This window comes from Melospiza melodia, chromosome 3 (genome assembly GCF_035770615.1).
Source record: "Melospiza melodia melodia isolate bMelMel2 chromosome 3, bMelMel2.pri, whole genome shotgun sequence".
NCBI classification, from domain to species: Eukaryota; Metazoa; Chordata; class Aves; order Passeriformes; family Passerellidae; genus Melospiza; species Melospiza melodia.
In genome coordinates, this window is record NC_086196.1 from 116,257,767 (window position 1) to 116,274,985 (window position 17,219).

General features: G+C 44.7%; 1 protein-coding gene across 5 annotated transcripts in view; it reads left to right on the forward strand.

Annotated features, from left to right (window-relative positions):
- The window catches only part of PLCB1 (phospholipase C beta 1), a 281,298-nt gene that overhangs the window by 193,468 nt on the left and 70,611 nt on the right, over nt 1–17,219 (forward strand). For all 5 annotated transcript variants that reach the window (XM_063152825.1, XM_063152826.1, XM_063152824.1 and 2 more), the window contains exons 11-15: nt 1,838–1,995; nt 5,101–5,183; nt 10,768–10,852; nt 11,321–11,498; nt 16,745–16,815. In XM_063152825.1, the coding sequence (XP_063008895.1) occupies nt 1,838–1,995; nt 5,101–5,183; nt 10,768–10,852; nt 11,321–11,498; nt 16,745–16,815 (575 nt within the window). The remainder of the gene's footprint in view (nt 1–1,837; nt 1,996–5,100; nt 5,184–10,767; nt 10,853–11,320; nt 11,499–16,744; nt 16,816–17,219) is intronic.

Here is a 17,219-nt window from a genome sequence, read left to right on the forward strand (position 1 = left end):
GACCCATGCTTATGCTTGTTTGCATCCTGCAAAGAAAAAGAGCCACTACTTACCCCAGGCATTGGAATTGCACCAAAAAGGGTTTTGTGTGAGGAAAGGTAATCTGCCATAATCAAAGGTGAAACAGGAAAAAGCTAAATTCCAAAAGAAAATGAGAAAAAGAGACACGTTGTCACTTTGCTGACTCCATTTGGATTTTCAGAGCTTTCCAGCCCTGGCCAATTCCTTCTGTTATTAACAGACATTTGTCACTGGTTCCAGCAGGAACTGAGAATTCTGATGGATTTCAACAGGAGTCATGTAAATACCTTGTGGAGTATTTATGATTGCTCCACCTCATGTATCAGACAGAAGCTGTAAACAGGATTTGCAAGTAAGGGGCTCTGCTACACAGGTTTTAGTGCAAGGTAAAAACAGAGCAAAAGCACACAATGCTTTTTGTGAAGCAAATCCCAAAATGTGTATTTCCCAGAATAAAACCTAAAAACAGAATCACAGAGACAATAAAATGAGGATTCATCTGCATTATAGTACATGCCAGTCTAGATGAAGTATTTGTATGTCCCCAGCCAGCAAAGAATCTTCACTGTAAATGAACTCACTGCCTCCTTAAAAAGAAAATTAATTTCCTTCAAGAAATCCGGGAGGATCTTCTCATCAAGTCTGCTGGAAAGGAGGAAACTGCATCCATTTTCTTCACATCTAAAAGAGGCACAAAGCCATTCTTCCATTATGTTCCCTCTCTGCTGCAAGACATTTGTATCTCAGTGACTGGAATCAAACCTGTTGCAGCAGATGAAGACAACCTGGCTGGGTATCCTTCCCTGAGTCCAACTGGACTTCTTTGTTGGCTTGGGTTGGAATTTCTTTTTGGGTTCCTTTCTTAATACTTCGCAAGTTTGGAAAAAATGAGTTTTTCCTTCTTAGTTTTTAGATTTATATTATCTCATTATTGGAAAAGGACAGTTTAATTGAATTTCTCCCTGCATAATACAGTGTCACATCAGGGAAATTTAACTGACCAGCTCATTGCAGTGGTTAGCATATTAAATATTGATTTGAGACCTAATGGTGGTGCCGTTAGTGACTGCAGGGGGTTTGTTTCATCTCGTACTGAACTGCATTGCATGGTGTGAGAAAATGTGGTCTTGGTCTCCTGAGTCTGAATTTCACATCGCTGGTCAAGGGATAACAAAATCTCACAGAACTAAGTAGTAGTAGAAGTAGTTGTTATTATTCTTATTGTTATTTGATTTCATGTGTTTGATGCTGCCCATCAGAGCTTTGGAGCTGACTTCAGCTGGGTTATTTCTCTATTAGACTGAGGGCAGGATCCAAACCAGGACAAAATCTCATAGAACCAAGTTGTTGTTATTATTACTATTATTATTTGATTTCATGATCATTATTTGATTTCATTATTTCAAAGCTGCCCATCAGAAGCTTTGGAGCTGGGTTCAGCTGGGTTATTTCTCTGTTAGATTAAGGGATGGATCCAGACCATGGCCCCGACTGTGCCAAAGGGATGGATCCATGACCCTGGCTGTGCCAAAGGGATGGATCCGTGACCCTGGCTGTGCCAAAAGGATGGATCCATGACCCTGGCTGTGCCAAAGGGATGGATTCGTGACCCTGGCTGTGCCAAAGGGATGGATCCATGACCCTGCCTGTCTCAAAGGGATTTCGTTGCGTTCTCCCGCTGTTCGCGTTCTTTGGAGCCATGACCGCGTTGTCCTTGCCAGCCGAGGGCCCAAGCTGCTGTAGCTGTGTCCTTGTCAGAGCAGTTTATCCACTCCTGGGGCCCAGGCTGACCTGCCTCTCCCTGTGCTGTGTGCAGCTGGGCAGCTGGCAGGGAACTCGTCGGTGGAGATGTACCGGCAGGTGCTGCTGTCGGGCTGCCGCTGCGTGGAGCTGGACTGCTGGAAGGGCCGCACGGCCGAGGAGGAGCCCGTCATCACCCACGGCTTCACCATGACCACCGAGATCTCCTTCAAGGTACACCTTCTGCTGGGCAGGCTCTGCTCCTGCACAGCCATCGCTGGGAGGGCAAAAGCTGCTGCAGGAGGAAAGGGCAGAGCAGCTGCAGAGAGAAGAAGTGCAGCATGTGCACCTCGCGTGGGGAGAGGCTCCTGGTGGTCAGGGCAGGGTGAGGAACAGGGATTATTTCTCAGGGCCATCTGGGGACTGGGCTCCATGCCCAGGTCCATGCTCCTGTGCACGTCCCTGCAGCACATCTCACAGGGACAGACAGGAGCCACAGCCAGGGCTGAAGGACCAGGCACAGCCACCACAGCTGGCTCTGCACAGACACAAATGGGGGTGTGGAGGTACTGGGAGAAACAACTGCCAGGGGACAGAGCTGGACAGGGTTTGGGCAGCAGTAACCAGCACATCAGTTCACTCCCTTTCTCCTCTCTGCCTGGTCACTGGCAGTGGGAGGCAAAAGTCCTAAGCAGAGACAGGAAGTAGCAGCCAAATCTCAACAATTTGCAAGATTTTAAATTCCTGTGGGCAGAGAATATGCTGCTCATGGCCAGGGGGCAGGCTCCATGCACAGGACCCAGACACTTGGCATTATTTTTAAAAAGAATTAATAAGTGAGTGTGCAATATTATCCCTGATGCTCGGGATCAGACCCAAAGCACTGGAGGGTGAAAAAGAAAAATCACCATCTTTGGAGGCTGTGAAGGGATATTTGTGCCATTCAAACCCCAAATATGTCATCTTTATTATTGAATTCCAGCTTCCATTTCCTTTCCTACAGTATAAGGTAGAGAGACCAAACCCTTAGCAATAATCTTAAATTGTTATCTTCTTGTTCTTCTCAAAGATGTTTTTGATCTGAGGTGTTAGAGGAGCATAATGGAGGTGTTTGCCTGTAGTATTAGGATTGGTAGTCAGCACAGGAAATCATTTTTGAAGTGTGAAGAAATATTTCTTCTTCATCTGAGACACTAACTCACCATGGAGATGCATTTCTAGCACACATTTATTGTGTGCAAGAATATGTGGGAAAATGTTTATTACTGACTTTAGTTGTGTTCTGGGAATTACGTGTGGCTACAGCTTTGGGACCTTTCTCCCATACTTGAAACCTTTTGTTGGGTGGGGATTTTTGTCTTCTAGTGCTATTCTTTAGGGAAAAAAGCAAACACGTCTGCCACAGATAGAGCACTAATTTTCACTTGTACCAGGACAATCCATTTTTTTCCAGTTTGCTTTCTCTAATTCTTCCCTGATTGAGTTAATCACAGAAACACGCAAAACAACCTCCTTGCACGTTTGTTATTAACTTCCCAGTTATGTTTATGGGAAGCCAATTATGTTTATAGGCATGGGGTTTGATTGCTGGAAGTCTTTTAATTGAGGGAGATGGCTCTCGACTGCTTTGGTCATGAGCAGGAATTTATAACAAAGTTAATCTGATTTTTAAAAGGATCATTAGCAGGAACAAGGATTATCCCTGGATATTTAGATGTTCAACCCTTGGCACTGTGCTGGCAGGAGAGATATTGGGAAGCATTTTAAACCTCCTCAGGAGTATTTCATAGGTCATTCCAGGGCAGGCATTTTTAATCCACCCAGAAAAATGTGGAAAAACATCTCGGTTTCTTTTCAACACTCCAACACTCAGTGCTTTGAGTGTGTGCTGCTGGGCTGGGGAGGAGCAAAATGGCAGGGAATAATGTGTCAGGAGTGTGAGAATCACTTCATGCCTTGAATGCTCAATCAGGTATCAGCTCACGCTCTGCTGTGACCAGGGCACAGGGGTTCTGCTCAGCCTGCTGGCTTTCTGTGTGTGTACCCATGTTTAACTCTGCAGGGCTGATCCAGTGAGGCATTCTGCAGCTGGAGCCAGGTATGGGGCCTGCCAGCTTCTGTCCCTCTGACCATTATGTTTTAGGCATGGAGTTTGATTGCTGGGAGTCTTTTAATTGACGGAGATGGCTCTCGACTGCTTTGGTCATGAGCAGGAATTTAAAGCAAAGTTAATCTGAATTTTAACCCATGCTGCATTTGCCTTCGCTGAACTGGTGTCTGAGCTCTTCATCTCACATCTCATCAGCTCAATCCTAATTTCACTCTCCAGGTTATTTTATTTCCCCACTCATGCAGGGCTCCATCCCCTCTTGGAGCAGGAAGGCATTGAAAACAAGTGGGCCAGAAGAATGTACCAGGAGCTCAGCTCTTCTTTTAGGAAGTGGATTTCTTGCTGTTATGCTTCTCAGTTGGGCCTCTAAAAGTGCAGAAAGTTAACAAGAGGAATCCCCAGAGAAAGCTTGTTTAACATAAATACATCTTTCAGGTTTTAGTCATCCTTATGATTTGGTGTGGCAGAGCCTTATGGGTTTGTAGAAACTCCAGGGTTTGCCAGCATATGAAAAGTCTTCAGTGTTTTCTGTGTTCTTCTGGAAGAGAGATTTGTTCCAAGAGGGAAACATTTCATAATTTGTAACAATGAGTGCATTTATTGTGCACCTCACTAAAATCAGCATTGTCAAATTACTTTTCTACTGGATTTACGGTTTCCATTTTCTGTAAGGTTGACAGGAAACTTTATAGACTTTTCTGAGTTTTCTGATAATTACCACAGAACCAACTGTTTTAATTGAGTAAAGATTTCTTTTTTCTTTTATTTTGCCTTAAAGGGATTTCTGTCATCAAAAAAAAAAAAAAGACAGGGAGAGCTAAAATGTGAGTCAGAGTAAGTAAGGATTTTATGGATACATGATGTTTGGAGATCTGCCTTTGTCAGAGCATTTTTATTATAGCAAATGAAAGCGGTAGCTGCAGGCATGGAGCAGCTCCACACCAAAACCAAGCTTTACATTTAAACTATTGATTTGGGCAGACATAAGTAATTTTTTGAGAAATGTGGTGCTTGAGACTCATCAGATGTTTTGGAGATTTGATTATAGTTCAGGTTGAAAAATTGGGTTGTGGCAAGAGCACATCCAGAGCTTTCTGGGAGGTTTAGGAAGGAAGTTTGGATCTCAGGGAATGATCTCAGAGCTTGTTGGGTCCTTTCTGTCTTCAAAGGCTACAACTCTGCTTCTTTAGAGAGTTAAATTTGTAACTGTGTTTATTTTGATTCTTTAGGAAGTAATAGAAGCTATTGCTGAATGTGCATTTAAGACATCACCCTTCCCAATCCTCCTTTCCTTTGAAAACCATGTGGATTCGTAAGTAATTACCACCTTTCTCTTGGCTGATGTTTCATTTTTTATAAGGTCTAGGCATGGAATTGTGTGTGCACCTGTGACCCAAACAACAGCTCTTATCCAAAAGTGAAATTGGGCCTGTTCCTGAAAACCTCCCTGAATCAGAACCTGTTCTTTGGGAGGGGAGGTTGGATTGTGAGAGGGATTTTGTTAACTTTTCACTCTCAGTGTGTCCTGCTGGAATGCAGCAATACTCCAGAGAAAACCAGGCAGTATTTCCCCTGCTTGTGACCCTGTTCTGTGCTACAAACACATTCAGCATTTGGTCTGTCTCTTGTGTTCGAGGCAGAGGCCAAACCATGGATTTCTAGGACTGCAAAATAGATGGTGGGATGGCCAGGAACAGTTAATTTCTGCCAAAAAAATAACAGTTTACTTAAGTTTATTTAATTTTCTTTTTTTTTAGTTATAAGAAAAGGACAATTTTATATAAATAAATGAGAACACTTCTATGTTTGTCCCAGTGATCTGTTTTATTTTTATAGTTCTGATTTTTTTTTTTAACATTAACCTTGGTTTTGAATGCAGAGACCACATGGTTCAAATTGGAGTGACAGTGACACATAACCTTAACCTTAACTTGAATTATCTTTTCCCCTTTTGTGTTTTTATTTGGTGTGAAAACATTTCCAACATTTCTGGGGACAGTATGGACTTAAAAACTAATTTTTGGGTTTGCTTTTGTGTTTTTGGGGTTTTTTTCCAATGTAAAATAAAAATATTCTTGGGGGCAGCTATGAGTGTTTTAACACAAATCAGAAATGAGGTTGGCACTTTAGTTTCTGAAAGAGGAGAAGGTGAGGGCTAACTGCTTTTCCATTTTTTAGGAGGAACATTCTTGTCATAAGGGAAGGAACTGGTAGAAGCAGCTGTGTAAGAATGTTTTTAAAGAACAGATGTGACAATACTGATCAAAAATTATGTAGGTAGAAAAATTTAAAGTCAGAGGGCTGAGCTCCACTACCTGAATACCTCAGGGTACAAATTTACCTCTTGGGGGCAAATATGTGTTTGCTCTGCTCACATTTCTAGGGCACATGGTTGTGATTCAAACAGTCTCTTAAATCCTGCTCAGTTCTGCCTCTGAAAGCCCACACAGGGGCTGTGTTTAATTGCCTTTTCTAATGGCCCCTCATTTCTTTTTGGTGAACTTTGTGTCCCTTTGGGTTGCACTCACCTGCTCCTGTAGGTTTGAACTCACAGTGCTTCCAAATTCTGGCCTTTAGGAAAGATGTCAACCATCATTTTTGAAAGTATTATATTTTATACTTCTGGATTTATTGCAATATACATCCACTCTGCTCACATGAGGCAAAGGAAAAACAACAGCTAAATTATTTTAACCACAAGAGTTACATTTTTCTTCCTTTAAAGTCATCGCGACTTAAATCTTCAACTGTTCCAGGGTGATCTATTTTAGGAAGGTGAAGAAGTAAAAAGATCTATGAAATAAACTCCTGTCAGATGTAAGTTATACACAAAAGTGGCTTTAAAATCCTGAGGTGAGGCAGTATCAGAGTGAAAGGCAGGGTGGCACTGCAGCAATGTGCCTGGAAAGGGACAGGGTTCCTGCTGCATTCCTGTCATTTACAGCTTGCCCCTTGGAAGGAATGGAACCCTTCTCTGCAGAAACCCCCAGCCATGGAGTAAGGAATTAACCTGATGTGTGCTCTCTGATATCCTTTTCCATGCATTGCTGAGACACAGGGTTGTAGCAAAGCAAGTTTGCAGAACCATGACCAAATCTTTTCTCTTTCTGAGGCTTTCCTGCTAGTGGTTCTTTTTTGCTATGGTAAATGATCAGATTCAGAGTGTGTGTTTTCTCATTTTGCTTTGCCTGAAAATAATTTCTGGTAATTTTACCAGCTTCTACAATTGCCCCTTAATTCCTTCACTAGCTGCTGGAGAAATCTGCAATTAGTCATGTCACTCACAGAAAGGTTCCCCTAATTTCATGGAATGCTCCTTTTGTCTTTTCATTTCCTTGGAATGTTGTTTTTCTCCTGGATCTTAAGGCTGGACTTTGCCCTAAATGTTAACAAAAAAGTGCCAGTGTTTTTTTAGAATTGCTGTCAAACAAATATCCTGTTTCATCAATTCCTACTTCTAGGGGACCAAATATTTTTTTATGCTTTTCAAGTTGAGAGAGTTGCTTGCAAAATTTTGCTCCCCTAGAAATGTTGGCATTGGTTTAAACAAAAATATGGTTTTAGCCTGTGTTCCTGGCTTGTAAACAGGCTGCAATTATCAGAGGTAAATAAGTTTCACATCATCACAAAGATATGACATTGTTAATCAGCACTGGACTTAAAACACAATTTTTCTTTATTCTGGTTTATGTTCATGGGAATATTTTTGACACTTCTTGTCCACCTAGGGGAAAAAATCACTTTTTGGCACATGGTGTAAATCATCTCATTTGCTTTCCTTTGATGTGTCTCCTAGAAGGGCTCCTCTCCACTATCTCCACAGCACATGAAGGATTTAATTTCCTGTACTGTAACTCCGCTATTAGTGTATTTTTTCTTGCCTGTTTGTATGCAATGAAAAGTTAAGGAAAAGAGGCAAGCATGTAACTTTTAGATGACATAAATTGTTATGTATGTCATCATTTATAGTGAAGTCAGAACATGCCCACTGAGAAAAAAAGACCACTAAACCAAGCTGTGGTTCTGGGAAAAAAAGCAGAGGGAGTGCCCTGGAAATGCTGAAAGGACCTCAAGGAGACCTTGGTGTTTGAAATGGGGCTTGCAAGGTGATAAGCAATCTGCAGATCTGAAAGCAGACACTCTATAATTAGAAATGCACTGATGACAGAGCAAAAAGGTGAAGTGATCCTTGAGCAGTATCCATATAAGATTGCTTCCAAGATTAAATTTAATTACAGTTATTCATACTGCTGGTTTCTGGCTGGAATTGTTGCTTCAGATATTAACAGGATTTTTATCACTTTTTCGTCCCACACTTTGAATTATTTTAGATTCTTCTGGGAAGCATCTGCGCCTTTGTCTTATGCAGAGGAAGTATCTCTGCAGAAGTGATAAAAATGTAATGTTGGGAGCAGCACTTGTGCCAAGGAGCCTCTGGGTTGACCTTCATGATAGGCATGACACAAACACAGCAAAGCAAAATACAGGCAGTACAATAATGGTAATGAGAACATTTCTTAATATTCTTTGTATTTCTGCATCTCCAGGTACCATGCTCCTACTTTGTCCCCTCACCCTGGCACATTTTGGGGGCACCTACAACAAGTCTGTGTGCTGCCTGTCTGTGTCTGCCCAGTGGAAATCACAAAGCAGATAAAGTCAGCTCTTTGCTGACAATCAGTTTTCACTGCAGTGCATGAATGCTGAGAGAGTTTCCAGTAAGAGGAGAAGTGGACCAGGAAATATCTGGGGTTTGACTTCATAACAGAATTGGGGGAACATATTGATTTAAAAAATTTGATGTTTCTGTTGCTCTGGTTCGTAATTTTCAAAGAATGGGAAATAAAAAGAAACCAATATTCCAACTTCTTAAAATAGGGATTTGTAATCTGCTTTTCCTAATGGTCTGTCTCTTGCAGCAGTACAAACACAGGTATGTATGTTAGGGAGAGAGGGAACACAAAGATCTACCACACAGTTAAATGCTGGTACTCTTCAATTTTTTTCTATCCCCCCTTAGGTGCTTTTAAAAATATTTGTACACATAGTCCAGTTCACAAAGACAAGTAACTTTGAAATGTCAAGATTTTCCTCATTTGGCCTTGTTGCTACCTCAAGGGTTTTTTGTGGTATTAAAACCTATTGGTTTTTCACATAATTTTCCCACTTTCTGCCTCTGGGATGCAGTGACATTGGGATTTATACGCTGAACCAACATCATGCTGCATTACATTTTTCTCGTTTGCAAAAATGAAAGTTCTCACTGTGCTCTCTTTGAGGTAAACATGTAATTAAACACAGAAGATCAGAAGAATTTGTTCTAGCTGTGGTGGTGACTGGGAATTTATTCCATTTAACTCTTGCTTTTTATTTTTTTCCAATTCCTATGGAGAGTTCTTTTTGGAGTTGTGCCCATGTAAGGATGATGATGATGATGTCACACCTAATTACTCCAGTTTCAGTATATGGCCTCTTTTGATTCAAGGAGCTGTCCTTTGAACTTCCTGCCTTCTGAGGGTATGGATCTGTTCAGAACACAGGCTGGTGGAGCAGGCTGGAGTAAAGCTCACTGAAGGCCCCTGGATTTGGGGCACAGGCACACTCTGCTGAGTGGTGCCTTTACTTGGTTGGAGATACCCACACAGTGTCCCAGCCTGATCTGCTCTCCCACCACCTTCTCCCATGAGGGTTCTGTGTTCTGCTGCCTTGTTTGTCTTCAGCGTGGTCCCCATCCCCAGCTCAAAGTGCCTTTTAGCTTCTTTCTGTGCAGAACTGACTGCAGAACACAGCATTTGTGACATGCTGTTGGGATTTAAATGCGTGCAGCTCCTGCTTTGGGGATAATTCAAAGCCTTCTGGCAGTATTTTCTGTCAGTGACTGAGCTGATGACTGCTTCAGCCCCTCTCTGCTTCCAGGGGCAGCCAGGATGCTGATCCCAGGGAAATTCTATTTTCTGATGGAGATGTCATTTGGCCACCCAGCCTTTTTCTCAGCTCTGCTTTGGCCACGCTGACCTGGGAGTTGGTCACCACTGCCCAGCTGGGCACAGCCAGGGCTGAACTGCTTTGCAAGAGAGAAATGAGCTTTTTTTGTCTTTTTTCCCTCTATACCCAGCTCAATTTTGTCATGAAGAGCAGCTCCATGGTAACATACCAGCTTACAGCATCCCTCTCTCTTCCATGACATGCAGATCCTAATTAGCAGGAGCTGAGGAAGTTATATTAAGCCATGTAAACCTGTCCTTTAATCGAGGCTTCCCAGCAGAGTGTCAAAAAAGGAAACCTTGAAAGATGCCTCAGCTCAGATGCTACGCATTTTAAACAGGCACATGTAGCAAAAATCCTCAGCTTTCTAAAATTAGAGAGTGACTGTGGTACTGAGCTGCATTTTGAGCTGATTGGAGTAATGTTTCTGAGTGCAAAACCTACCTTCAGTCCTAGAACTTCCATCACTGGCATGCAGGAATTGCTTCATCTTTGGTTGCACTTGGGGGGAATTGGTTACAGGTGGAGTTTGCTGAGGTGCAGGTTACAGAGCAGAGTATGTTGTGAGAATTGCAGTGCAAGAAAAATGCCAGGCATGTGCATAAAGTAACACAAGGGGGAAAAAACTTCTATTTTGAATAGAAGTATTGCCTGAAAGAGGCAAATTCATGTTATGGTTGTTTCACTGTTATTCCATTGACTTATGCCTTTACTTTGTGTATGTTCCCTTTGATAAACTCCATCAGAGGAACTGAAATAATTGCATGATGTATGTAGGTCTCACTGAAAAATTCACAGCTGTTGGATCAGGAAATTATATCCAGTTTGGGGCTATTAGGTGCTCCATTACTGCTGCTGTCACTCTGGAGTGTTAGTAGGACTAATTTCTTTCTTTCCTTTCTTTCCTTCAGCCCTAAACAGCAGGCAAAAATGGCAGAGTACTGCAGGTTGATATTTGGAGATGCCCTGCTGATGGATCCCTTGGAGAAGTACCCGGTGAGGTGCCTTGGTGTTATCCCATCACAAATGGCTGGGGATGTTTCCTGGGGTGTCTGTCCTGCCTCGCTCCCCATGGGAAGCCTCTCAGTCTAAAGGAGGGAGTTGTGAGCTGTTGGTGGCTTCAGCATCATTTGTGAGGCAGAGATTGCCCTGATGGAGTGAATTGTGATCTTTTCAATGCAATTGATCCTCATTGCTGCCATTTTAAAACCTGGACTCTCATAGCTGAGCTAATACTTATTTTGGTTATTACTGCAGGCACTTCATAAAGCACTTTTCTTCTTAAGTGCCCTCAGCAGCCCTGTTTCATTGAATGTTGACATTGCCTCTTGTACAAAATCCATTTCATTTTAACAGGGCTTACCGAAATTACAGAAGTTTCCTGCACCACATGCTCCCTAAGAAACTGCCATGAGCCTGTTCCTTCTGCTGCTTTAACAAATCTCTCCTCTTTCTCCCTGGAAGCTGGAGGCTGGGGTTCCTCTCCCCAGCCCCATGGACCTAATGTACAAAATCCTGGTGAAGAACAAGAAGAAGTCTCACAAGTCAGCGGATGGGAGTGCAAAGAAGAAGCTGTCAGAGCAAGCTTCCAACACTTGCAGTGACACATCCAGCATGTTTGAGCCCTCCTCCCCTGGAGCAGGTAGGACATAGCACTCTTCTCCCTCCATCACAAATGCAATCCCAACAATTTGCAGTGCTGCAGCAGTGGGGGTTGCTCAGCAGGAAACAACACTGAAGTGTCTTTGATCCTGGAATCTGTTTTTTGGGTTCTCATGGATTGACCCAGGCTCTCTGGTGTGTGCTAACATTTCTGCACTGCTTATTAAGGACAGGCAGCTGCCAGCTCCTCCACCCTTGGCTGCCTTTGCTGTGTGCCCAAGCCCAATAGCAAATGGAAATGTTTTCCTGTCCTTGTTGCCTCTGGGCTGTGCCTGCCATTATTTGGTGCCCTTTCAGACAGAACCTGTTCCCCAGAACCTGCACAGCGTCTGCAGTGCCTCAGGGTTTAGGATAAAGGGATGAGATCCCTGTTCCTCTGGCAGGGAAGGCTCAGCCTGCTGATGTCCTGCATGTCATGGACCTCTGTTTAAAGTGCTGTAAGATTGTATTCTCTTCCAGAGCTGGAAACAGAAATAATGACATCTCTATATGCTAATTCCTGGCCCAGTGTCTGTTCCCTGCGCTGGAATTTCTTCTCCTGTCCAGACTGAAATTTTATGTTCTTATAAGCACAGATATTTATGCCCCAGCAGTAGAAAACTCACAGAGTAAATTGAAAGCTCTGCTGAAGTATCAGTTCATTGCCATTTGCCATTTAAAAACTTTTCCCCATTGTTTGTAGTTTTTTTCTGAACTCTGATTAACTGAGCTGAAAATTTTCCTGCTGGCAGTTTGCCCCAAGCTGAATTAACGAGAAAGAAATCCTGCTTCGTTTGTGAATAACATTGTTTATCCTATTAGCAGCAAAAAAGAGTTTTCAACTGTTGCTTTTAAGGAACGATAAAAAGGGCATGCTTTGGATTTCAAAGCAAGATTAATCCCTGTGTCAGAGATGACTTAATGCTATTTTCTTGATTTGCTTTTGACAAATCCCAAGCAGGAGAAGGATAGGTGTGTGTTCCATCTGCCTCGTCTGCAGCATTTGGAATGAGCCCTGCATTCCCAGCTGTCCCTTTCTGTGAGCAGCCCAGGGTGAGGACAGTGGCAGGGAGCACAGCCTTCGCTCTCTGAGGGGCTGGGCTGCACTGGGGCCACAGCTCTGCCCTCAGGAGCCTCCCCAGGAGCTGTGCTGGGAACAGGCCCAGGCTGGGAGTAAAGGTGGTGATGATGATGGTGCCAGGCAGAGGGGTCAATCCCAGAACAGCGTGTGTAATTTTACAAATCAACTGTGACTAGTATGCCTGTATTTACCTCTGGAACAGCTTCTGGTTATGAAGATGAGCACTTACAAATTAGAAAATGCTGGAACTGAGGCTGCAGACTTGCTGTGGTCACTTGGTTCGTCCATGACTGCCAACACACATTGCTTGTGTCCTTGTGTCAGCCTCTGCCTCTCCTGTGGCACTTGTGCCTCTTTCTGAGAATGCAATTAGTCAATATTGTTCCTCTCTCTGTCATTCAGTGCTTGATCGTAGCTAGAGCATCCTCAGTGAGTGTCTGTGGGGGTATCCAGGCTGCCAAACAGCAGTGAGTTTATCTGAATGGTACCTGTGGGAAGTGCAGTATCATTACAGCAATTGTAGCTGAGGACAGACAAATCTGACAGAACTTAAGAACACTCTGGGGATGAGTGATGAGGAACACCCAGAATGTCATTTTTCTAGAGTGCTTTGAATTTTTAAGTATTCAGAGCTCCAGAGACTACAGCTACAGCTTACAGCTATGAGCATGCAGCATTCCTGTAAGTCAGGTGCCAGTTTTTTCTGTCTGTGGACAGTTAAAAAAAAATTATTCCCCATTTTATAAGAACATTGTGGTAGTGAAGAGTTTCTACACAGAGAGCCCAAGAGTGACCATGCCACCCTTCTTCTCACATCCCCATATTGGCAACGTGTCACCCTGGAGCTCTGCAGCCTTGTGCTCCTCTGCACCCAGCACCAATTTCTTTCTGGAGCAATGCAATTAATCAGAAGCCTGATTCTTAACATTGCCCAATGTTAAGTGTTTCAGTGCTCCAGCCTTAATAGAATCTTGACATTTAACAGCTTGGATATATTATTCAAGCTACTCTATTGGGTTGTATAGCTCCTGTCAGAATTGCTGCTGATCTCCAGGAGAAAATTGTGCTGATTTGGCCTTCTGGAGATTCTAAATGAGTTTTTTCACAGCAGTGCAAAACAAAGTGGAAATTCACACTGGAGTTGATATCAAGATTCGCAGTGTCTTACACTGCTTGAGGTCAGATTTAAACTCGAGTAAACCCACGTTTTTGATGTGTTATAAGACCATATGAAAGTGTAGTGCTAGTGAAATAGTAGCAATAATTAAAGAAAGAATTCTGAGCTTTGTAGGATGCCTTGCAGGATGCCCATGAAACTGATGTAGGAAGTGACTTCAATACATGTCAGTGGGAGAAACTTTTTCTAAAAGTAGAGCAAAGCTGAAAAAGCAGAAGAATTTCTGAGACAGATTGCAATTTTGGTAAAGAAGCCTCTTAGACCTGGGTCCTGCACAATGGACAGAGGTGAGCAAACAAGATTTCCAAAATTCTGTCACAGCAGGAAGGAGCAGTGCAGTTCTGCAGGATGTGCACTTCACCAAAAGCAGGCCCACACTGAAAGGAGCTAAAGCTTGCTGATGGAGCGGGATTAAATACTGTTAAATAAGCAGATTGTTAGTTTCTCACTGATGGGATGATGGTTTTGTCAGAGCAGTGGGTGCTACAAGGAAGGACTCATGGAAGGCAGGGACAGAGGACAGAATCGGCTCCATGGTTCCATGATGCCTAAATGGAAAACTGCATACAAGGTTTTGGGCTCAGTGGGTGTAACTGCTGCTGATGCCAGCTGAGACCACGGCCCATTGTTACAAAGCAAAATGGTTTATCAAACTGAATAAAGGTTATTTTTCCCTTTTTAAAAATCAGCCAGTGCTGAGGTACACAGATTACCAGATCCCTCTGAATTTCAAGCACTGTCTACCCTTTGGTTTCATTGAGCTGCCAGTCTGTCAGGGTGATGAGAATGGATAATGTTTAGCACAGTGCTTCCTCAAGCCAAGGATTTGGCTTGTCATTCCCAGCTCTCCCGATGATCCTCCAGTCAGGATTGCTGTGTTGAACCTGGGGTTCAGCCTGTTTTGCCCACTGTTGTTTCTGCCAAGGAGCACTTTTCTATCTCCTCCACACTGCCCCACTCAGCAGGGACAGCTCCTTGGAAACATCCTTCAGGCTCTCCTCAGAGTTTCCTGTGCCCTTCTGCCTGTGAGGGTTGGCAGTACCTGTGTTGTAAGCGGTATCCTCCAATTTTTTGCTACTCTTCTGGCTGCCTCTGTCCCTGGACAGGATTTTGTTTGGCTTCCTTGGAGCAGGACTCTATTTTCACTGTGTTTGTGTGCCAGGGAGCCCTGGAGAGGTCCCGTGCTGAGCTGGGTTTGCAGTGTCACCTAAATGCAGCCAGTAAGGATGGTATGACAGCTAATTGTCCCTTGGACAGCCTCAGGGTGGCTTTTGTGCCTGCTATGAATAGGGAGAGAGGGCTGTGCTGCTGGGACAAGGCAGTGCAGGTGTACCACACCTACTGACACTCTCATTTTGAGTCCATGCTGGCACCCCTGTGTGTTACTTGTCCTGGTTTTGCTGTCTGATGCAGAACTTGAAAACGAGATTGGATCTCCTTGGGAGTGTTTGTGTTAAATGTTTTTAAACAAAGCAGCCATGCAGTGTGTGCTTTCCTCCCTGGGCGCTTGCAGCAGGAACAGGCTATCGTGTACCTCTGCTCTCAGAGGTGCAAGCTGGCCAGAACCTGCCCACCTTCCCCTTCTGGTGTTCTTCTGCCAGCCTGGTTCAATCAGTGGAGAGCTCCCCATGCAGAGATTGTCAGTGCAAACCCTGGGAGAGCTTGCCTGGCTCTGTGCACTGTGCTGAGGCTCCCTGAGCCATCCCCTGGGCCTGTTGAGCAATCATGCTATTTTCCTCAATGAAACGTTCAGGAAGAAGTGTGTTGGTGAATCAAAGGCTGACATTTCCACATCTGGCCCTGGAAGGACATGCAGGCTGGGCAGTCATCCCTGGGTTGTGCAAGGCACACTCGTGTGTGCTCCCTGGGCTCAGGAGGGGCCCCTGGGGCAAAGAGGAGCCTCTTTATTGACTCAGGGCACACAGACTGACAGGGGGAGCTGAGACTGAGTTACCAGTCTCTGGAGAATTTGGGATGCTGCACAGTAGTTAGATTGTTGTGCTGGAAGGTTTGTGGAGTGAAGTCTTCAGGGAGAGCTGTCACTGTTACAGGTGTGGGTGGGTGACCGCAGGATAGGTAAATGTTCCTTCCCAGAGCCTTAGGATGCACAGGTACACGTTATGACAGCCAGGCCCACAGGAGGAGTTTCTAAAGGCAAAGCTAAACTTGATATTCCTTAATGATTTAATTTCGGATGCAACCAATCAAAACACTTTGAAGGCGAGGAGAGGCCCTTGTTAATTAGTATTAAATAATTCTCACCTTGCCCGTGGAAGTTTGGTGAGTGCCCTAGAATTGGAGTGAGGCAATGGATGTGCTGTGTTTGGTGCCATTTGAGCTCTCAGGGGCAGGATGAGCCTTGGGCACTCCTGCCATTGCTGGGTCTGCAGTGCCCTCAGCTGGCACAGCACGGCTCAGCTCTGCTCCAGAGGGCCCTGCAGGGAGCTGCTGGCACTGCTGCCCCTCGGGGCAGGGCTCTGCATGCCCAGCACAGGTGGGCTCTGCTGAGCTGCCCTTGGCACACAGCACAGCAGAGCCCATGGATTCTCATGGTGCTCTCCTCACCCCGTGCAGGCTGCAGCTGCCCAGAGGGGCTGGGACACTCCTGGAGCCCTGCATGCACCCTGCAGGTTGGACTCACACCTCCGAACCCTGGGGCTATGTCCCAAACTCGGGAATATATCAGAGCAGTCAGGAATAACTCAGGAATATCTCTGAGATACCCACACTGAGCACACTGCACCCGCCTCTCAGTGCTGCTGGCCAAGGAACGAGCATCAGGCAGCTCAGAGCAAGAGTTCTGCTGCTTGGGCAATGGGAACTGAACTCCATGCTCAGGATGGATGAGTCCCTCCCTTGGGTTTGGTGCTGGGACAAGAAGCACAGGCACAGCACAGGCTGCTGCAGGCAGGGCTGCTGCACACCCTCCCTGGGTTTGTCACTGCTCATTGTCCCTGCCAGGCCTCATCTTCTGCTTGGACCTTTGCAGGAGAAGCAGACATGGAGAGCGACGACGACGATGACTACGATGACGACTGTAAGAAGTCGTCGATGGATGAAGTAAGGGCGGGGATGGTGTGGGGATGGGGTTGGTGTGTGTTAGCAGGACTGGAGCTGCCATCCAGTGGAGGAAGGCAGGCAGAGCACCAGCACCAGCTTCCCCAGCTTGGCTGTTGGTCGGGTTGGAAACACATCTTTGCTTTTTCTATACTTTTGTTTTCTCAAGATGAAGAACAAGCAGCACCACAGCAGATCTGTTTGGGGCAGCTGCCTTTTAGCATTGTTGGATGCAAAACCTGCCATCAGAACCCAGGAGCACTAATGCACTGTACTGGGGTGGGGGCAATGCTGTCCCTTCCTGGGAGCCACATGAAAACAATGAATAAAGCATCAGTTTAATGTGGACATTCCCATCCTCCAGCCCACCTTGCTCTTTCCCATGTGGCATTCCCCACATGAAGCAT